The 23,546-nt window shown below is 30.8% G+C and overlaps 1 protein-coding gene and 1 long non-coding RNA gene across 6 annotated transcripts in view; one reads left to right on the forward strand and one right to left on the reverse strand.

The window, feature by feature from the left end:
• LOC18109718 (uncharacterized) overlaps window positions 1–23,546 on the forward strand; it is a 32,206-nt gene that overhangs the window by 2,660 nt on the left and 6,000 nt on the right. For 4 of the 5 annotated variants that reach the window (XR_008059043.1, XR_008059042.1, XR_008059044.1 and 1 more), the window contains one exon: window positions 2,741–3,464. The exons of the other annotated variant lie outside the window; for it this stretch is intronic. Coding sequence is in view for 1 of the 4 variants with exons in the window: in XM_052452367.1 (XP_052308327.1) it covers window positions 2,741–3,140 (400 nt within the window). In the remaining 3 variants the exon portion in view is untranslated. Of the gene's footprint in view, window positions 1–2,740; window positions 3,465–23,546 lie in introns of those variants that run through there. 5 annotated transcript variants of the gene reach the window in all.
• On the reverse strand, window positions 12,773–14,819 carry LOC112326186 (uncharacterized). Its single transcript, XR_002979850.2, has 2 exons — window positions 13,749–14,819; window positions 12,773–13,151 (listed from the first exon to the last, which is right to left on the reverse strand). It is a non-coding gene; the product is annotated as an uncharacterized LOC112326186 (long non-coding RNA).

Raw genomic sequence — 23,546 nt, forward strand, 5'->3', positions numbered from 1 at the left:
CAAGAATGCATAGTGGTCAAGACAGCTTAGGGGTAAAGCAAGAATAGCATGCTAAAGCCAACTCTAATTAGTGGACTGTCGGTGCTTCCTTAAACCTTGTGTTTTTTTGTTCTTTTGTGAAAGGGCCGATGTTAATGGCACAGAGGGAGTAGAATTTTCAAATTTAACATGTTAAAATGATCTTACACCAACATGTCCTTTGTGCTAATCAAACTCAGTACCCGATTCATCATGAGATTACTAATCTGCAACTTATGTTAAGAACCCTGAATTTTGAAACTAAATACCTTTGCCCTGTTTTCTTTCTTTTTTGTTCGTTAATGTTTCTTCAATTTTGCTTTGGTCTAAATTTTAATGACCCTCCAATTGACTTTGACTATATCCATTCTTCTATTCAAGAAAAAATATTTAATAATATATTTTTTCTCCCTTTTGTATCATTTCTTCTTGATACCCTATTATGTATGCAAGACATAGTGCCACCTTTTTCTTGGTTTACCCGATTCATCTATTATTATAGGTGATATTCAATTTCAAGTACACTTAGATTTTCTTTATGACCTGGTAGATAGTTGTCTCGCTCATAGTCCTTAATAAATCTTCAGTATAATTGTTCTTCTTTCCAGTAAGCCTTCGCCAAATTATTTCAACTTTTTTAAACAGACACCTTTTAGGATTTTGGTTCGCCTCTCTCTCAACCTTGAATTTATTTATTTTTTTGGGGCAAGATTCTCACTGTCTATTCTTAAAGTTCAATAACTATTAAATTTTAATATAGATAATTGTTTCTAATACAATGCTACCAAAAAAAATAGTTAAGGAAAGAGGAGATTAAAACCTTGAACAAAATTTAGAAGCCCAAAAAATGCATCACAACTTTCTCTGACAAGCCCATTTCAAACAGCCCATTACCTTCACAAAGTCAAAAATCTTGATCAAATCTAACAAAGTAAATAAATAAAAATACAGTACAGATCAAAATCCCTAAACAGATCAAAATCCCTGACAAGCCTCATTGCTGTATCTGAAGAGAGCCTCGATTGCAAAGAACGAAGTAAGTTTTTTTGTTTTTCTATTTTGCAATCAAGAAGCTCAATTAATATGTAAATTTGTTTGGGATCTGGTTTGGTTTGTAGTCTATGTCTGTCAGATATATGTGTCAATAGCTCCCTTAGAGCTCAAAAGAATCTAGATCTTGTTAATTAAGTTCATTATTTGAACCTTACAAGTAAGTTTTTTGCTTTTGAATTTCCATTTTGAGTCATGAAGCTCAATTGCTAAGTGAATTTGTTTGTTATTCATGGGTTCGTGTCTGCAGTCTCTTTCTGGTTAGGAAGTGTTGAGATTTCTTGTATAGATACATGTGACAATGGTAGATCTTAGTCTCTGTCCCATAAATGAAGCTCTGTAGTCTCTTTCTGGTTAGGAATTGTTGAGATTTCTTGCATAGATACATGTGACAATGTTAGATCTTAGTCTCTGTCCCATAAATGAATCTCTGGTTTAAGAAATTGGGGGTTTTGTGGTTTACAGCTCAAAAGAATCTAGAGTTAAGTTCATTAGTTGAACTATCCAGAGATAGGAGAGCAGAGAAGGATTAATACAATCAAGTATTTGATGGAATATGTAAGGTAGGTGAAGTGTGTGAAGAAAAGACTGAGAAAAGGAAAGATGAGATATAAAAAAGAAGCATTATTAAAGGAATAGAATAATTACAAAGAATTCAGGAAGAAATCATAATGCTCCAGAATGAATATAATTTTATCTTTGCTTCCTCTTTACACAAGCACAAGTTCACCCACTTGAACTAACTGTTTATCCCCTGATTCTAACTGTCACCCAAACAAACTACTAACCCTCTTAACAAACATTTTATAAGAACTGCTATGACATGTATGACTATGATGTAACCCCTTCGATCCTTGTTATTGATGCTTGTCCAATGTCATTGATGTAACCCTCCATTCCTGACTCGGCACCTGTCATATGAATCTTAGCATCTCCTGCAACCCTGTCCTTGTCATTGATTCTGGTCCAGTGTTATCCTCCATTCCTGACTCAGCACCTGTCATATGAATCTTAGCATCTCCTCCTTGGAGCTGGAAATTCTTGTGACAAAACACTTACATCCAAACAGGTTGCAATTTGGTCAAGAATTCCTTAAATGACTTACAAACGGTAAGAATTTTACCCTTAAACAACCCATTGCCTTTAGGCGCTTTCACAAACCCATCTCTTTTCTGCTTCTTGTGTCATGATCAATGAGTTTTGGCAAACCACAGCTCCTCTCTTCAACCCTTGCTGCTGCTACATAGATCTCTTGTAAGATTATTTTGATCTTTTACTTGAAACAATAATGCCCAAATTTTACATTTGGGTAGATGTGAATGTGAGTTTGGCAGTACTATGGCATGGTAGATGCTTCATGCATGCTCTGCAACTGCATTAAGTTGCAGTGGCATATGGGATAAAATCAGAGCAAGTGGCTTCCATTCTTTGAATCGACGTAAGCTGGTTTATGGGCTTTTGTTTGGCACGAATCATGTGGCATGCATGGTGAAGGGTTCCAGTCCCACCCCTCCCGTCCCCACTTCCCCACTTCCCCCCTTCCCTTCTCCTCAAAACAAACACTGCAAGTAGTTGCAGCATTTATTTTCATCCTGATCACTCTTTTAGTTAAACTTTGTACATGCATTACTTGTTTATGTGGTCTAAAGCAGTTTTCGTTTTTAATTGATAGGGGAATGGCAGGACATGGATGGTTTCTCCCTGCTACTGGAGTACTGGCCACAATTATCCAATTGAAACCTGAAACTCTCACTCCATCTATTATAAACGATGCTATCATAACCATGGCTGTTGTTGCTGTGCTCATCCATGTTGTATGCAGTGCATTTGAAGATATACTCGAAGCTGGTCACTTCAGATTAATTGCTGCCGGCACCGGTCATCTGGCCAGAGCTCTTGCCATTACTCTACTACTCATAATCTGCGTCCCAAAAATTTGGTGGTTTCTTCTTTCCGCATGGGTGTTGTTCTTTATATGGGTAACATATACTTTACTATACAATGCAGTTCACCTTCGTCAACGCCACGGCCAAGCCCAAGAGCCAAATGAGTTGCCGAATGAGTTGCCCTAAGAGCCAAATAATGAGTTGCCGAATGAGTTGCCCTAAGAGCCAAATAATGAGTTGCCAGTGTAACCATACCGAGCCCTTGAAGAGATTCATTTGTGTGTTCAGAATCATTTGTGTGTTTCTCACTGGTCGACGTCTATATCCATTGAAGAGATTCATTTGTACGGTCGATGAAAGACAGTTGTCTATATATATATAATTGCGTGGTGTGATTGAACTTACAAGTGCTATTTTTACCAGTATGACCGCAACTTGGTAACGTTATCTGTAATATATTGTTTGAATACCTGCTTTAAGAAAAAGAAAATAATCCAAAAGTATGTAGAAGCTCCCGAGTTCTTGTTGCTCCTTTTTTTCTTCACCATCTCACATCTCTCTTGCTACCTTCAACAAAAAATTGTAGTTTATTATATGTTGTTGACTTCCCTTTCCATTATTTATCAATTTTTAATGGATGGTAATTTCTCTTTCTGCCTTAATTAATCAATATTTTATTAACGTATTAGGTAGGAAAATCAGGTTAAAAACATAACTTATTTTAAACTAAACAAATTTTATTACATAGAATTTAAAGGGCTGGGGATTGGCCCATGGAGACTACTTTAATTTATATTGTTTGGTATTATGATTTAATCTGTTATTTAAATTGATTTCGTGTTTTTTTATTATTATTTTATCATTTTAAAGTAAAAATAAAAAATTATTTTAATATATTTGTAATTAAAAAATATATTTACATCTACCTGGCATCATAACTATAATAAATTCACTGCTTCAATTCAATTTCATGATCTATAATAATTGGCCCTATTTTACCCTCTTCCATTTTAGTTTATATATATATACACACTAAACTAACATATTCTGGAATTAAAATTTATTATTATAATAATTGACAACCTCACTTTTAAATGAACAAATTGAAAAACAGAAAATCAAAAATCCCTAGTACAAATATTTAAATACTATTTTATTTTTAAAAAAACCTATTGTTATTTTTATTTAAAGATAGTGTTTATATTTAAAAAACATGTTTTTGTTAAAATAATAAAGTATATTTCTCTTCAATAATTTTAAGTCATGACATACGTCATCATTTAGACGGGTTAAACCAATTTAATTTAAGATAATCTAGAAAATAATTAATTAAATATTTTTTTATAAATAATATTACAATGATGTAGTTTTAAATTTTTCTTTTATATGGAATCAGGTTTTGGCATGAGCAACCAAGTTATGGGTGCACTTGCAACGTTGTTCGAGCCACGATAAAGGTGTACCGCCCCAAACTTTTTGTGCAATTATTATATTTTTAATTGTCATATATGTAAAGTTTAGAGGTATTTTTTTTTTTTTATTATTAGTAACCTTCCTTATTCGAAGTTATTTCCATTTCATTTATGATGCAAGCTTATCATTGCATAATTATATATCTTATAAAAAGATTTCTATTTCTTTTGCTTTCCTCTTTAATTTGTCAATTTGAAACACCAGTGTGTGTTCAATTTCTAACATTTTGCTACACTTAAATTGTGTCCAATAAACATTTATACCTTATAAATCAATTTCAAAATGATTCTTGTCTCAATTACAAAGATCTATTCATTCTCTCTATTACTTACAAAGATCTTTTTAATCTCTCGTACCTTCAATATTCTCATATATTGCCTCAAGAAGAGATTTCTTACAAAAATTCTAACGACATTATTTATCACCAAGTCTTATCCTCCTCAATCCCACTTAAACACCTAAAACAATTTTAATATAATCACATTACCAATTTTCCCCAGTTTTAGCCTCATTAAAAAAATTCAAATATTCCAATATATAGCAAAAATAATTAAATTCTTAGCAATCCTCGTTAAAATGTTCAACACAACACCTAAGCAATTCTAACATCAGTAAAACATCTCAAGCAACCTAATTTAGTCAATAATCATCTTAACCACAACAAACTTAGTATTTCTCATTCCTACATTTTCCAAAAACATTACCATAAGTATCCAATCCTACATAAATCCAAATTTCACCCTAGTTATTATATATTTAACTCACACCTCTATCAATTAACACAATATTCCAAAAACATTTCCCATGCCTTCAATCATTCCTACTACTATGAATTTCATGTAATCACCTCACTTTTTAATTAATCAACTCATTTACTTCAACACAAATTAATTTCACCTATTATTTCACAATTATATAAATTCTCAAAGCTCCCTCAAGTCCAAACTAATGGTCATTGTTTTTATTCAATCTTCACTTTGAATTCATTAATATCATACAAGTAACCCAACAACTATAATTCATCATTCAGTCAACACTTAAATACAAAAAATCTCATAAACCCCAAAGATTAAGAATTGAAATATTTCAATCCAATCATGAAAATTCACTCATACGTGCAATAAATTGTTTAGGACCCCTTACCACAACCAATTCAATCCATTACAATTATTTTCTTGTAAAGAACCCTAAGCTTTCTCCTTCCTCTTCTATTTTCCCTACAACATAGATCCACCATGAAAATCATACACCCTCCTGAAAAAACCCCACCCAACCACCTACATATATCAATTAGCCTTTCACAATTCAAATAATACAACAATTTTTCACAACAACACAAGTTCCCTCAACCCCCTAAATGTAACACATATGGCCTGCCATACTAGTTCAAAAATCCATGTTTTTTTTCAAATTCTCATTCGATTTGTTATCATTCATGCCATTTTCATATCACACAACTAAAATTTTAACAAAATAAACATTCCCAAAAAATTTACATGAACTCTAAAATTTAATTTTGAAATTTTTTTGGTTTTGTATAATTACAAAACTACAACCCTTTTGGTTTACAACAAAGGTAGTTTCCGTAAAAACCTCCGATCATGAAATGTCTTTTACATAATTTATTTTTATTTATTCCAGTATCAGTAATACTCTTTTAGGGTGTTTTACCCCAATCATAAGAATTTTTCTTCAGAATTTCTCTCACCGTTTTCAGTAGAAATTACGCTATAGAACACGTGTTTACACCGATAATAGGTATTATTCACGTGCAAATTTAAACATTTATTTATTTGGAGTTCCATTATATTTTTCTAAGGATTTTCACCTTATTTACAAAAATTTTCTAATAAATAATTATTTTCTCTCGGTTCAGGAATTTACATGATTTATTCCAGGACTAATATTTCAAGTACCGATTTATTATTTTATTTCATCTGGGATTTAAACTAATTAACTAGAGATTTTCATCCAAATCATGGCAATTTTTTCTCTTAATTTACCATTTTTCAATTAAAAATTGTCTTCTTTAACACTAATTTATCAATTTTTAGACTAGAGGTCTACAAAGTGAACTCTCATCCAATTTCATTTAAAACTTGATTAGGTTCAGAGGCCAAGTCAGCGGTTAAGCATGTTAACTCACCAAGCTCAACTAGTTAGATAACCTGGTTGAAATACTCGCAGCAACAACACATAAAAAATCAACTAATAATAACTAAATAGTGAAATCTAACTTTAGCACGACCTTTCTTTTAATTCTTCTGAGATCGCTTCACCATTTTTCTTATTCATTTTAAAATAAATCATAGTTATAAGACCTACATGGGTCTGATCTGGCTTAAGGTTCGAATCACAAATTAGGCGGATCAACCTATTATTTTATTTTATTGAGCTAGGCTGGATTCTATAACTATGAAATAAACCTATGTTCCATATTTGATCGAAGGTGGGTGTAATATTTGTATCCTGTTATGTAAAACAAGAGAGAAGTGGGAATTGAATTGATTTTCTTTTCCTTAATACATTATAAGAAACTAAGTAGAAAATATTTGGTAAATTTCTTAATTCAAATGTGGGCAAGAAACAAAACATGAATTACAGGCATGCCAAATAGGCTAATATGAAAACAGCAGCTTGCAACCTAAGAATCCATCATCATCACACAAAATATGATTAAACAAATAACAAAATTAGAGAATATATTGTATAAACATACACTACTTGGATAATCCATGAATGGGAAGATATATATAGCTAGACACTAACATCTAAAACACAAACCAAAATCTCTTCCTTAAAGCTTAACCCAACATTCACTGTGGTTTAAGGATTGAGTCACATCGAACCCCTATAGCTTTAAAAATACAATTAGGCCATTAAGATTTGAATTTATGAAAAAATATTTGTTAATAGAAAATTAATCTAACCATCACAGCAAGGACAAAGGGTGAACTTTAGTCTCCTCTTGAATTGGGTGTAAGCAAGTTATGTGTTCTTAGCTTTGCTAGAAATTGTACCCGCGCGTGGTCTGTTAATCACGACCTCTTAGAAACCATCAAGAGACCACCACCACATGAATTTACAAGCTTATTAGTTCTCCTTTTGTGATTAATTTTGATTGAAATTAATTATCAACAATCAAATTTTGGTCCCCTTAACTACGTGTAACGTGTCCTCTTTAAGCTAATGTTTTAGACATAATTTAATGGAAGAGAGGGACCAGCTTTTTCATGTATCTAAAATCTCAAGAAACCAAATCACTAAAACAGAAAGACCTACCTTGTTTTTAATTATAAATAAACTCTTAAATTGTCTAATACCTGCATTAATTGTACGTAGTTCAATAGCTGGACAAACTTATTTTAAATAAATCAAATTTTATTGTTACATGAAACATTGAAATTGCTTCTTGCCTTGATAATAGTTTTAAAATGTTAATTTAATTAACATTTTGCATGCATTTTTTTGTTAAAAAAATTAATTAAAAATAAAATATAATTTATAGTTTTTTTTAAACAGCAATTAAAAAAAAAAGAGAAAAAATCGATTAGTGATCAGCACGATATAAAGCAAGGAGGAAAATCCGAAGTGGAGAAAAAAATGAGACAATTTGGCTGGGGAAGGAGTAAAAGCAACAAATAAAAAAAGAAAAAGAAAACAATGAGTGGATCTAGCACTATAAGAAGGAAGAAGACTAATTTATACAACCAAAACCAATTAGAAATATACTAAAACTGCTCAGCCTTTCACTGTAGCAAAATCCACAGTAAAAGGCTGAGCTGTTTCTTTTTTCTTTTTCATTTTTTAAGCTTTTTTTTTAAGCAATTTTTCTTCATTTTTCTTCATTTTTTCTTTTTTGATGCCTTTAGATTTTTTTTTTCTTTCTTTGTTTTTTTTCTTTTAATAAATTTTGTTTTGTTTAATTTAGTTTGTTAATGTTAATATGTTTTTAATTTAGTTATCAGACTTTTATGACATTGATCCCGGGTTTAACAGGTTAACTTGGTTTCACGAGTTAACCCGGATTTTTTTTATTTTTAATTAATTTTTTTCGTTTACTTTAGTTTGTTAATGTTAAATTTCTTTCTATTTAGTTATCAGACTTTCATGACACATATCTCAGGTTTCACGGGTTAACTTGGTTTCACGGGTTAACCCAGTTAATTCTGGATTAACCCGTCTATTTTTTTTTTGTTAATGTTAAATTTTTTTTATTTAGTTATCAGACTTTCATGACAAGGATCCCAGGTTTAACAGGTTAATCTGGTTTGGCGAGTTAACCCGAAGTTTTTTTTTTGTTTTTTTTCTTTTTAATTAATTTTTTTCGTTTACTTTAGTTTGTTAATGTTAAATTTCTTTCTATTTAGTTATCAGACTTTCATGACACATATCCCAGGTCTGACGGGTTAACCACGTTTTACGGGTTAACCTGGTTTTACTGGTTAACCCAGTTAATTCTGGGTTAACCCGTCCATTTTTATATGTTTTTTTCTTTTGTTAATGTTAAATTTTTTTTATTTAGTTATCAAACTTTTATGACATGGATCCCGGGTTTAACGGGTTAACCTGGTTCGACAAGGTAACCCGAAGTTTTTTTTTTCTTTTTAATTAGTTTTTTTTGTTTAATTTAGTTTGTTAATGTTACATTTCTTTCTATTTAATTATCAGACTTTTATGACACATATCCTGGGTTTGATTGGTTAACCTGGTTTCACGGGTTAACTGAGTTAATTCTTGGTTAACCCATCAATTTTTTTTTTTCTATTTAGTTATCAAACTTTCATGACATGAATCCCAAGTTTGATGAGTTAACTTGGTTTGAAGGGTTAACCCAGTTAATTCAGATTTTTTTTTCTTTTTCTTCATTAATTTTTTTCTTCATGTTGGTTTTTTTTTCTTTGTTCTTTTCTTTTTAATTAATCTATTTAATTATCATACTTTTATGACACGATCTTGCAGCCAGACCCACATCGAAGGCTCTTGGATCTGGTGTTGCAGTCAAACTCACTTAAACTTGAGTCATGTAAGTTTAATATTATTATTAATATTATAAATATTACTCTTGGGTCAAGCGTTGCAGTGAGACCCAAGGCTTTAGAGTATATCTTTGCAGAAAGACCTAAGACTCTTAGATTTTAGCCTTTTTTATATTTTTTTATGCAAGAAAAAAAAATTAACCCGTGGGTATGCCTTTGTTTTTTTCCCTTTTCTTTTCCTTTTTAAGCCTTTTATTGTGGACTGCACAGTGCAGTCCACAGTGAAAAAGCTGATGCTTTTAGTTTTTTTTCTGGCTTTTTTCTTTTTCTTTTCTTTTTTAATTATTTTTTTTAATTTACTTTCTTAATATTAAATTTTTTCTATTTAATTATCAGACTTTTATGACATAGATCCCGGATTTGACGAGTTAGCCTAGTTAATTCTAGGGTAACCCGTCAATTTTTTTTAATTTAGTTATCAAACTTTCACGACACAAATCCAATGTTTGACGGGTTAACCTGGTTTGAAGAGTTAACCCAGTTAATTCAGATTTTTTTCTTTTTCTTCATTAGTTATTTTCTTCATGTTGGTGTTTTTTTCTATGTTTTTTTTTTTTACTTGATCTATTTAATTATCACACTTTTATGATACGACCTTGCAGCCAGACCCACATCCAAGGTTATTGAGTCTGGTATTGCAGCCAAACCCACTTAAACTTGGGTCATGCAAGTTTAATGTTATTATTAATATTATAAATATTACTCTTGAGTCAGACATTGCAGCAAAACCCAAGACTCTTGGGTATAGTTTTACAGAAAGACCTAACACTTTTAAATCTTAGCTTTTTTTGATATTTTTTATGCAAAAATAAATTGACCCGCAGCATTGCGCGGGTCATCTAACTAGTATGAATACTATGGTTCGTCAAAGACAATTTAAAAAAAAAATAAAAAAAATTATAAAAAAGACCATGCATAGAAATATTATAATAATTCATAGTGTTTTAAAGAAAAAAACTACAAAGCTAAATTCTCAACCAGATCAATATTAAAAAAATAAAATCGACAAAAATAATTCTAAAAAACACCACAAAAAATTGAAAAAAAATGAAAAAAAAGAAGAAGATAATTTTGAAAAAAAAGCAAAAAAAAATGGGAAAAAAACATACGGGGAAAGTTAAAGTTAAATTCTTAACCAGCTCAATATTAAAAAAAAATTCGACAAAGATAATTTAAAAAAAAAACATGTGGGGAAACACTGTAGCAAAACAAAAACTATGTGAGGAAACATTGTAGTAATCTATAGTGTTTTAGAGATAAAAACTATAAAGCAAAATTCTCAACCAGCTCAATATGAAAAAAATAAAATCGACAGACTATTTTGGAAAAAAAAAGAAAAAATTTCATAAAAAAACCACGTAGAGAAACATTGTAGCAATCTATAATGTTTTAAAGAAAAAAATTACAAAACTAAATTCTCAACTAGTTCAATATTAAAAAAAAATTGACAAAGATAATTTAAAAAAAAAAACACAAAAAAAAAATATAAAAGAAGAATAAGACAATCTTAGGAAAAAAAGGAAAAAATACATGTAAAACCCAAAAAAAACAAAAACAAAAAAAAATATGGAAAAAACAAAAAAACAAAAACAAAATAAAAAATATATATAATTCACGTATTTTAAAATATTACTTAATATTCCAACTATGTTTTTTTACTTTTAAAAATATTATTTTTATATATCTTTTAAAAAATTGAATATTAAAAAACTGTAAAGAACCTTTAGAATATATTTTTAAAATTTAATATAAATAAGTTATGACATATACAATAGCGCAACCGTAATTTGACAACATGTAATAATAATAATAATAATAAAGTTAAAGTTAAAATAATAATAATAATAAAAAAGTTAAAGTTTTGCATTGTGAATGCTTTTGAGGCGAAACATGGTAGGGTAGGGTATTCTTTTTTCAGTCAACAATGAAAATGACTCATGACTTCTCAATAGCGAGAATACAAAACATGGTAGGGTCGGATCTGATTTGTATTTTTAACTTTAAACCGAATCTAATTCGGTCAGAACAGTAAAAAATATCTTTATTGTTCACATGATCGGATCACGTGATTCTTCTCACGAGAGAAGCAGCAAAATTAGAGGATCCTACAAGCATAAAACACCTTTTTTTTCTTAACCAAACGGTAGTGCAATCGTAGCGACATCACCAAACGCTCACGTAATATTTTTGCCCCACCCCCCTTTTCATCTTTTTCCGTCATATTTAGCTCAAATTAGTTACATGACCCGCGCGATACCGCGGGTTAATTATTTTTTATATTTTTTAAAAAACTAAGATTTAAAAGTATTAGGTCTTTCTACAAAGTTATACCCAAGAGTCTTAGATTTGGTTGCAACGCCTGACCCAAGAGTAATATTTATAATATTAATAATAACATTAAACTTGCATGCCCTCAATTTAAGTGGGTTTGGTTGCAATACCAGATCCAATAGCATTGGACGTGGGTCTGGCTGCAAGGTCGTGTCATAAAAGTGTAATAATTAAATAGATTTATTAAAAAGAAAAAAACCAACAGGAAGAAAAAAACTAATGAAGAAAAAAAAATATGAATTAATTGGGTTAACCCTTCAAACCAGGTTAACCCGTCAAACCTTAGATTCGCGTTGTAAAAGTTTGATAACTAAATAGGAAAAAAAATTAATGGGTTAACCCAGAATTAACCGGGCTAACTCGTTAAACCAGGTTAACCCATCAAACCCGGAATCTGTGTCATAAAAGTTTGATAACTAAATAGAAAAAAATTTAACATTAACAATTTAAATTAAACGAAAAAAATTATTTAAAAAGAAAAAAATACAAAAGTCATTACCCTTTTCACTATGGACTGCATTGTGCAGTCCATAGTTAAAGACATAAAAACAACAAAAAAAAAAAGAAAAACTAAAGGTATCAGCCAAGAGCTATATAGAAAAAAATTAATATTAATAAACTAAATTAATTAAATAAAATTAATTAAAAAGAAAAATAAACCTCTAAGAAGTAAAAAAAAAACTAAATAGAAAGAAATTTAACATTAACAAACTAAACTAAATAAAAAAATAATTATAAAGAAAAAAAAGCAAAAAAAAAAATTTCAGGTTAAATCGTCAAACCAGGTTAACCCGTTAAACCCGAGATCCGTGTCATGATCTCTGGTAACTAATAAAAAAAGTGAACGTTAACAAACTAAACTAAACGAAAAAAATTTAATTAAAAAGAAAAATAAAACAAAAAAAAATCTAGGTTAAGTCGTCAAACCATGTTAACCCGTTAAACTCAGGATCTGTGTCATGAAAGTCTAATAACTAAATAAAAAAATTAACATTAACAAACTAAATTAAACAAAAAATTTTAACAATTCCTCACGTAAAGTATATGTTACCCATATAAAGAACAACACCCATGCCAAAAGAAGAAACCACCAAATTTTTGGGACGCAGATTATGAGTAGTAGAGTAATGGCTAGAGCTCTGGCCAGTTGACTGGTGCCGGCAGCAATTGATTTGAAGTGGCCAGCTTCAAGTATATCTTCAAATGCACTGCATACAACATGGACGAGCACAGCAACAACAGCCATGATTATGATAGCATCGTTTATAATGGTGTGAGAATTTCGGGTTTCAATTGGATAATGGTGGCCAGTACTCCAGTAGCAGGGAGAAACCAACCATGTCTCCCCATTCCCCTATCAAATTAAAAACGAAAACTGTTTTGAGACCACATAAACAAGTAATGCATGTACAAAGTTTAGCTAAAAGAGTGATCAGCATGAAAATAAATGCTGCAACTACTTGCAGTGTTTGTTTTGAGGAGAAGGGAAGGGGGGAAGTGGGGAAGGGAGGGGTGGGCCTGGAACCCTTCACCATGCATGCCACATGATCCGTGCCAAACAAAAGTTCATAAACTAGCTTAATAGCCTGTTTGGAATCGTGGTAGCGGTAGAGGTTTAAAATGTTTTTCATTTAGAAATGCATCAAAATGATGTTTTTTTTAATTTTTAAAAATTATTTTTAAGTGAGCGATCTGAAAACATAAAAAAAAAAATTTCTAACAAAAACAAAAAACGAATTTTTAGGGAGCCGCGCTCCCAAACGGTTAGTCGATTCAAAGAATGAAAGCCACTTATTCTGGTTTTATCCCATATGCCACTGCAACTTGATGCAGTTGCAGAGCATACATGAAGCATCTACCATGCCATAGTAATGCCAAACTCACATTCGCATCTACCCATATGTAAAACTTGGGCATTATTGTTTCAAAAAAAAGATCAAAATAATCTTACAAGAGATCTATGTACCAGCTGCAAGGGTTGAAGAGAGGAGCTGTGGCTTGCCCAAACTCATTGATCATGACACAAGAAGCAGAAAAGAGACGGGTTTGTGATAGCGCCTAAAGGTAATGGGTTGTTTAAGGATAAAATTCTTATCGTTTGTAAGTCAATTAAAGAATTATTGACCAAATTGCAACCTATATGGATGTTAGTGAATATTTCATCCTTGAACATAACTCTGCAGATATTATGAATTATGTTGCCAGCCACATTGCAAACGTGCCTTATAATTCTAAGAAGACAGCAACCAGATATGCAGTGTTTTGTCACAAGAATTTCCAGCTCCAAGGAGGAGATGCTAGGATTCATATGACAGGTGCTGAGTAAGGAATGGAGGATAACACTGAACCAGGATCAATGACAAGGACAGGGTAGCAGGAGATGCTAAGATTCACATGACAGGTGCCGAGTCAGGAATGGAATTGAAAAACAGAAAATCAAAAATCAATCAGTGGATCAGCACGATATAAAGGAAAGGGAAACTCTATTTTTAAATAATAAAATCCAAAGTAGAGAAAAAAGTGAGACAATTTGGCTGGGGAAGGAGTAAAAGCTACAAATAAATAATAATAATAATAATATAAACAATTAGTGGATCGAGCACGATAAAAAAGAAGACTAATTTTAAACAATCAAAACCAAAATGAAGACACTTGTTGGGAGGACTATGGTTCCCCAGTGGCTGTTAGTGACGGCGCTGGAGAGGGTATGAGAGTAATTTTATTTTTAAAAAGGGTATGAGAATAGTAAAAAAAAAAAAACCAAAATGAAAACTATGGTTCCCCAGTGGCTGTTAGTGACGGCGCTGGAGAGGGAGGCTTCGGTTTGCTGTCAAGTCTGCTGTGAAATCTGATCTATGATATTTTCGGAGGGGTTGTGTTGGTGGGTGGTCGGTTTCTTGTTGTCGGCATGAAGAGGGAGGAGGCTGTGCAGTGACTGTTATAGGAGGGAGAGATCACCGTTGGTGGTGAGAGAGGCGGGATGTCTGCAGCGTGCTTGGGGTGAGGGAGAGCTGAAATTTACTTAATGAGAGAATTGAAAATTATTAATTATTAACAAAAACCTAAAAGGATCATTGTTTCCCTGTGAACTGTGAGGTCCCGCGTTTCCCCTTTCTATTTTTTTTTCATTTTTTTAATATTTGGTTGAAATGCGTTAGAAAAAAAAAACTTAGCATTTTATTTAAGTTATTATTGAATTTTGTCATTGTTATTAAAAAAATTTATGAGTTTTTGTTAACAATTATATACCTGATAATATTTATTTTATGAGATTTTTGTATATATTTCTATCATGAATCGATAAAAACTGATAAAAACCGTTAACAGTTTTTTTTTAAATATATACCTAATATGCCAAAAAAAATATATCATGAATATTTAATGAAAATAAAGATTTCGCTTAAACTTTAAATAAAATTTTAGCATGATTTTATTATATTTATTAAAAATATTCCCTAGTACAAATATTTAAATACTATTTTATTTTTTTAAAAAAACCTATTGTTATTTTTATTTAAAGATAGTGTTTATATTTAAAAAACATGTTTTTGTTAAAATAATAAAGTAATGCATTATTGAAAAAAAATTTCCCACTTAAACACCTAAAACAATTTTAATATAATCACATTACCAATTTCCCCCAGTTTTAGCCTCATTAAAAAAATTCAAATATTCCAATATATAACAAAAATAATTAAATTCTCAGCAATCCTCATTAAAATGTTAAACACAACACCCAAGCAATTATAACATCAATAAAACATCTCAAGCAACCTAATTTAGTCAATAATCATCTTAACCACAACAAACTTAGTATTTCTCATTCCTACATTTTCCAAAAACATTACCATAAGTATCCAATCCTACATAAATCCAAATTTCACCCTAATTACTATAAATTTAACTCACACTCTATCAATTAACACAATATTCCAAAAATTTCCCCTAACTTTTTTGATGTAATCATTCCTACTACTATGAATTTCATGTAATCACCTAACTTTTTAATTAATCAACTCATTTACCTCAACACAAATTAATTTCACCTATTATTTCACAATTATATAAATTCTCAAAGTTCCCTCAAGTCCAAACTAACGGTCATTGTTTTTATTCAATCTTCACTTTGAATTCATTAATATAATATAAGTAACCCAACACTTAAATACAAAAAATCTCATAAACCCCAAAGTTTAAGAATTGAGATATTTCAATCCAATCATGAAAATTCACTAATACATGCAATGAATTGTTTAGGACCCCTTACCACAACCAATTCAATCCATTACAATTATTTTCTTGTAAAGAACCCTAAGCTTTCTCCTTCCTCTTCTATTTTCCCTACAACATAGATCCACCATAAAAATCATACACCCTCCTGAAAAAACCCCACCCAACCACCCTACATATATCAATTAACCTTTCACGATTCAAATAATACAACAATTTTTCACAACAACACAAGTTCCCTCAGCCCCCTAAATGTAACACATATGGCCTGCCATACTAGTTCAAAAATCCATGTTTTTGTTTTCAAATTCTCATTCGATTTGTTATCATTCATACCATTTTCATATCACACAACTAAAATTTTAACAAAATAAACATTTCCAAAAAATTTACATGAACTCTAAAATTTAATTTTAGAATTTTTTTGGTTTTGTATAATTACAAAACTACAACCCTTTTGGTTGACAACAAAGGTAGTTTCTGTAAAAACCTCCGATCATGAAATGTCTTTTACATAATTTATTTTTATTTATTCCAGTATTAGTAATACTTTTTTAGGATGTTTTACCCCAATCATAACAATTTTTCTTCAGAATTTCTCTCACCGTTTTCAGTAGAAATTACGCTATAGAACACGTGTTTACACCGATAATAGGTATTATTCGCGTGCAAATTTAAACATTTATTTATTTGGAGTTCTATTATATTTTTCTAAGGATTTTCACCTTATTTACAAAAATTTTCTAATAAATAATTATTTTCTCTCGGTTCAGGAATTTACATGATTTATTCTAGGACTAACATTTCAAGTACCGATTTATTATTTTATTTCATCTAGGATTTAAACTAATTAACTAGAGATTTTCATTCAAATCATGGCAATTTTTTCTCTTAATTTATCATTTTTCAATTAAAAATTGTCTTCTTTAACACTAATTTATTAATTTTTAGACTAGAGGTTTACAAAGTGAACTCTCATCCAACTTCATTTAAAACTCGATTAGGTTCAGAGGCCAAGTCAGCAGGTAAGCATGTTAACTCACCAAGCTCAACTAGTTAGATAACCTGGTTGAAATACTCCCAACGACAACACACAAAAAATTAACTAATAATAACTAAATAGTGAAATCTAACTTCAGCATGACCTTTTTTTAATTCTTCCAAGATTGCTTCACCATTTTTCTCATCTATTTTAAAATAAATTATAGTTATAAGACCTACATGGGTCTGATCTGGTTTAAGGTTCGAGTCGCAAGTTGGGCGGATCAACCTATTATTTTATTTTATTGAGCTAGGCTGGATTCTATAACTATGAAATAAACCTATGTTCCATATTTGATAGAAGGTGGGTGTAATATTTGTATCCTGTTATGTAAAACAAGAGAGAAGTGGGAATTGAATTGATTTTCTTTTCCTTAATACCTTAGAAGAAACTAAGTAGAAAATATTTGGTATATTTCTTAATTCAAATGTGGGCAAGAAACAAAACATGAATTACAGGCATGCCAAATAGGCTAATATGAAAAAAAAAAAAAAAACAAACAGCAGCTTGCAACCTAAGAATCCATCATCATCACACAAAATATGATTAAACAAATAACAAAATTAGAGAATATTACATGAATCTAGGGGTGATCATTTTCGGTTCGGTTCGGTTTCCAACCAAACCGAAATTTTTTTTTTTTAAAAAAGCAACCGAAACCGAACCGAAACCGAGTCAAACCGACCGGTTTCGGTTCGGTTTGGTTCGGTTTTTAATGTAAAAAAACCGAGAAAACCTATAATATATTTTGGGCTGTTTGTAATGGGTTTTTAATGGGCTTTTTGATGGGTTTTTAATTAAATTTCTGATGGGCTTGTAATTAATGATAATATTGTCTACTTTTCTTATAAGATTCTTAACCAAATCAATTTTTTTTTGGGTTGTTTTTTGCAACTGAATATTCATTTCTTGCCTTCCTAATAATTTTTCATTTGTTTTGTTTGGGTGAGCAGGACTCCTGCTGCAGATAAGTTTAAATAACACATACCAATAAGTTCAAATACAAATTACAAAGCATTGCCTTCAAAGGGCTTAACAAAAACAAATAACATGATCATAAAACACTCCAATAGTCCAATTGTTGCCATCAAAACCTGAAATTAAAAATATAAAATTATAACTTGATAAATTAAATTAGAAGATATAAAAATAAAAGTATTCCACATCAGATTTGGGCAATTTTCAAGAGAAATTCTAAGCAATAGAATGAAAATAGGAAGTTGAACAGGGAAACAAAAATCCAAATAGAAGCAGAAACAATTTTTCATATAAAGAATAAAATCAATATGATTTTCCAGCAACAAGTACACTGTAGATCAAAATACAGATAAGGAATCTCTTATTTCCTTAATTATCAACGAAAATAAAGCACAAACATGGGTTTTCAATTCTGTCGACTTGGTTTGGAAAACAGTTTTACATATTCTGCACTTCATCCTATTGTTGTTGTCAATCTGTCTAATTTGAAGAAACAGAAAATAATTGCAATTCTGACTAAATAATTTGCAATGCCGCAAGCACTAGATCAAGATATATACATTCCTTTCAGTGCTCAAACATGGGTTTTCAATTATCAATTAAAATAAAGCACAAACATGGGTTTTCAATTCTGCATACTTAGTTTGGAAAACAGTTTTACATATTCTTCACTTCCTCATATTGTTGTTGTCAATCTGACTAATTTGAAGAAACAGAAAATAATTAATTTGCAATTCTGACTAAGTAATTTGCAATGCCGCAAGCACTAGATCAAGATATATACATTCTTTTCATTGCTCAAGAACAAAAACCCAATTAAAGCAATCACAAGCATTTACGCAAGCAATACAGTAAAATAAAAACCCAATAAAAAACTACAAATGGTTACCTTAGATATGGATTTTTGAGCATTCAAAACAACAACTGTGTCTCTGATCTCTGAATTGAAAAGCAAATACAATAAATATAATAGAGGATAGACTAATTAATTAATTAAAAAGAAAAAAACATAATTAAAACTTACTGCTATAAAATCGAACTTTCTTCTTGAATCTACAGTAGTACAGTGCGTTTTAGTCTTTTAGACCCAACATCTTGTCTGCAACCATAAAATAAAAATAAAATTGCCAGAAGAAATTCAGCAAGGTCATTAATCAATTATGATCTTGTTGTAGAAGGGGCTGAAAAAAATGACAATGAGAGAATGTTGACAGGATGCATATGTGAAATGTTATAGAGATTCAGAGAAGTACCATGTGTCTGTGATCTTGTATAGATGAAGAGGAAAGGCCAACTAGATAGGTTCTGCCGTTCTGGAACACGTTGATCTATTGTTGAGACTTGAGAGGCTTGATTGGTGTCAACTTTCAAATTTCTGCTGATGCTTGGCGTTTCTCTGGTTGTTTGTGTTTGAGAGTCTAAGACTCTAAGGAGGGGGCGGCCGCCGGTGCTAGTGTTAGGATTTCAGCTGATGCTTGGCGTGTCTCTGGTGTTTGAGAGTCTAGGGAGAGGCGGCGATCGCGGGTGCTAGGGTTAGGATTTCAGCTGAGCGTGTCTCTGGTGTTTGAGAGAAAGAGAGGGGGCGGCCGCACTGCTAGGGTTAGGTTACTGGGCATGAGGCAAAGAATTGTTTCTATTTATAGTATTTTTTTTTTAATTAGAACCGGTTCGGTTCGGTTCGGGTTGGCCGGTTCAGGCACACCAAAACCGGAAACCGGACCGGACCGGACATTTTCCTAAATATTTTAACCGGTTCAATCGGTTTTTTGTACCGGTTCGGTTTTTTCGGTTAATTTTTTTTCGGTTTTCTCGGTTAAATCGGTTTTTCGGTTTTTTTGCTCACCCCTACATGAATCCATCAATAGCTGGACAAACTTATTTTAAATAAATCAAATTCTATTATTACATGAAACATTGAAATTGCTTCTTGCCTTGATAATAGCTTTAAAAATGTTAATTTAATTAACATTTTGCATGCATTTTTTATTAAAAAAATTTTAATTAAAAAAAGAGTAAAAAATCGATTAGTGATCAGCACGATATAAAGCAAGGAGGAAAATCCAAAGTGGAGAAAAAAATGAGACAATTTGGCTGGGGAAGGAGTAAAAGCAACAAATAAAAAAAGAAAAAGAAAACAATGAGTGGATCTAGCACTATAAGAAGGAAGAAGACTAATTTATACAACCAAAACCAATATGAATACTATGGTTCGTCAAAGACAATTCTAAAAAAAAAATAATAAAAAAGACCATGCATAGAAATACTGTAATAATTCACAGTGTTTTAAAGAAAAAACTACAAAGCTAAATTCTCAACCAGATCAATATTAAAAAAATAAAATAAAAAAAATAATTCTAAAAAAAACCTAAAAAAATGAAAAAAAGAAGAAGAGAATTTTGAAAAAAAAAGAAAAAAAAATTAAAAAAAATGAAAAAAAAACATATGGGGAAAGTTAAAGTTAAATTCTCAACCAGCTCAATATTAAAAACAAATTCGACAAAGATAATTTTGAAAAAACACACGTGGGGAAACACTGTAGCAAAACAAAAACCGTGTGAGGAAACATTGTAGCAATCCATAGTGTTTTAGAGATAAAAAAATATAAAGCAAAATTCTCAACCAGCTCAATATGAAAAAAATAAAATCGACAAAGACCATTTTGAAAAAAAAGGAAAACAATTCATAAAAAATTCATAAAAAAACCACGTAGAGAAACATTGTAGCAATCCATAATGTTTTAAAGAAAAAAACTACAAAACTAAATTCTCAACTAGTTCAATATTAAAAAAAATTGACAAAGATAATTTTGAAAAAAAACACAAAAAAAATATATAAAAGAAGAATAAGACAATCTTGAGAAAAAAAAGGAAAAAATACATGTAAAACCCAAAAAAAGAAGAAAAACGAAAAAAAGAATGGGGAAAAATAAAAAAATAATAAAAAAAGAAAAAAAATATAGAGAAAACTACAGTATTTTCTTCACGTATTTTAGAGTATGGATTAATGTTCCAACTATGTTTTTTTACTTTTAAAAATATTATTTTATATATCTTTTAAAAAATTGAATATTAAAAAACTGTAAAGAACCTTTAAAATATATTTTTAAAATTTAATATAAATAAGTTATGACATATACAATAGCACAACCGTAATTTGATAACATGTAATAAAAAAAAATTAACCATCTAGATGGTGGCCCAGTGATAAGAACTTGGGACCAAAAGGTTTTCTCTATTTGTGGTCTCAGGTTCGAGCCCTGTGGTTGCTCATATAATGACCACTGGAGGCTTACATGGTTGTTAACTTCAAGGCCCGTGGGATTAGTCGAGGTGCGTTCCAGCTGACCCGAACACCCTCATTAAATTAAAAAAAAAAAGGTTAAAGTTTTGCATTGTGAATGCTTTTGAGGCGAAACATGGTAGGGTATTCTTTTTTCAATAAACAATGAAAATGACTCATGACAATAGCGAGAATACAAAATTGTCCTTCAGTTGAAGGTAGCGAATTCTTTTTTAAGATTAAATGATAGAGATAGAGGGGTATGCCAGTAATTACACTAGATTAGTTTTCTTAGAGGGTATAATGTAATATTTTCGTCTCTCTCATCTCACAACACAGAACAGGACTTGAACGCGCACCACAGAACATTACTTGAGCGCGTTGATTTTTTTTTTTTTAATTTTTTTTATATATAATTTTAGATAGTTTTAATATGTTGATTTTAAAAATAAAAAATATATTATTTTAATATATTTTTAAATAAAAATATTTTAAATCACAATTATTATCAAATATTTTTTTAATATAAATAAAAAGCATTTTAAATCATAATCAAACAGATTTATTATTCCTGTGACGCTGCCTCTAATCTGTGGCGCTGTGCTTGGAATATCCACCTTTTAAATTAAAGAATGAAGATTGAAAGGTTGGATGTGGCGTGTGAGAACTTAGATGGGGGGTGGTTGATTTGCTTAGATATGGTGATGACTAATGAAGATTACAAAATGAAGATTGAAGAACGAAGAACTGAGTGTGGACTTGTGAGTGTTATCGTGGGAGGCTGTGAGAACTGAGGTGTAGCATGTCTATGTCTCTGGAGAGGGCGGTTGCTAGGGTTATTAGGTTAGAATGGAAAATATTTGTTTATAATATTTTTTTTTATTAATTTGAAATGGTTCGTTGAGGTTTATCAATTTTAGCCTTATAAAATTGAAATTAAACTTAACTAATTTTTTTTTAAAAATATTCTAATTAATTTAATTAGTTTTTTTTATGGTTTGATTTCTTTATTTAGTTTTTTGTTTTTAATTTTCTCAGTTTAATCAAATTTTTTAAATTTTTTCTCACCCCTTCTTAACTCTCAATTTCTAAACACAACAGCAAACTGAATTGTACGAAGAATAGATAGAAAAAAAAAAAAAAACTAGAGAAGAGATGCAGACAGCTATTTTCTGTTTTAATTCTGTTGTTTGTTCGATGTTCTATTCAAATCTTCTCTATTTTCCAGATTGAAAGTTATGGTGGTTATTTGATTTATTTAATTATTCTTTTGATTTTTTTTTTTAATTTGGTTTTCTGGTTTTGTGGATCTGTAACAGATCGGGTCTCTCTATTTTATTCATGGCAGAACTCTCACCTGCAAGTAAAGGGATATTTTCGTCTCTCTCGTCTCACTTATCAAAAGAGGGCTGGAAAGCCCTAGAAGAACCAGAAAAGACGAGATGTCATGATGTCACTTACCTTTTGTCTCGCCACTGGTCCAGCTCACATTCAATTTCCTTTGATGTCACTTTCAAAGGGTTTTGGGATAACTCTCGTCTTCATTTTTTTTTCTTTTTCTTTTTTTATAAGCATTTCGGATCGATACCCACCATGATTTTCCTGTTTTTGGTCTCTCTAAAGGGATTCACACCACGATGCACGATGGGTTTCTTCTCTTCTGTTTTAAATCTGCTGCTTATTTGATGTGCTGTTCGAAATTTTCTCTATGTTCCAGGTTGAAGGTGTGGTGGTTATCCTTTTGATTGATTTAGTTTGTTGTTGGGTATTTGGTATTCTGGTTTGTTTGGATCTGTAACAGATCTGCCATAAATATATGGTTCTCTCTATTTTCCAGCCACTGACTCTTTATCTTTTTCTATTGTTTTATTCATGGCAGAACTCTCACCTGGAAGTAAACGGTGATATTTTCGTCTCTGTCATCTCACACCTCAATGAAATCCCTGGATCGAAGAAAGAGGAGAGGAGATGCATGGATTCGTTGTTTATTTGATGTGCTGTTCAGAAATTTCTCTATTTTGCAGCTTGAAGTATTGGTTATGTGATTGTACCCAGAGGTTAGTAGTGACAAAAAAAAAAAAATGTACGCAAGAATTTCTTTTTAAATCACGAATCGCGATTTACAAAAGCAAAGCTAGACACCCTCTAATAACAGGAAGAAAAAGAATCAAAGAAAGGAAGTGAGGGACTCCTTCTGTGGTCACGTTACTCTCAAACACT

The sequence above is a fragment of the Populus trichocarpa genome, chromosome 4 (assembly GCF_000002775.5).
Source record: "Populus trichocarpa isolate Nisqually-1 chromosome 4, P.trichocarpa_v4.1, whole genome shotgun sequence".
NCBI lineage: Eukaryota > Viridiplantae > Streptophyta > Magnoliopsida > Malpighiales > Salicaceae > Populus > Populus trichocarpa.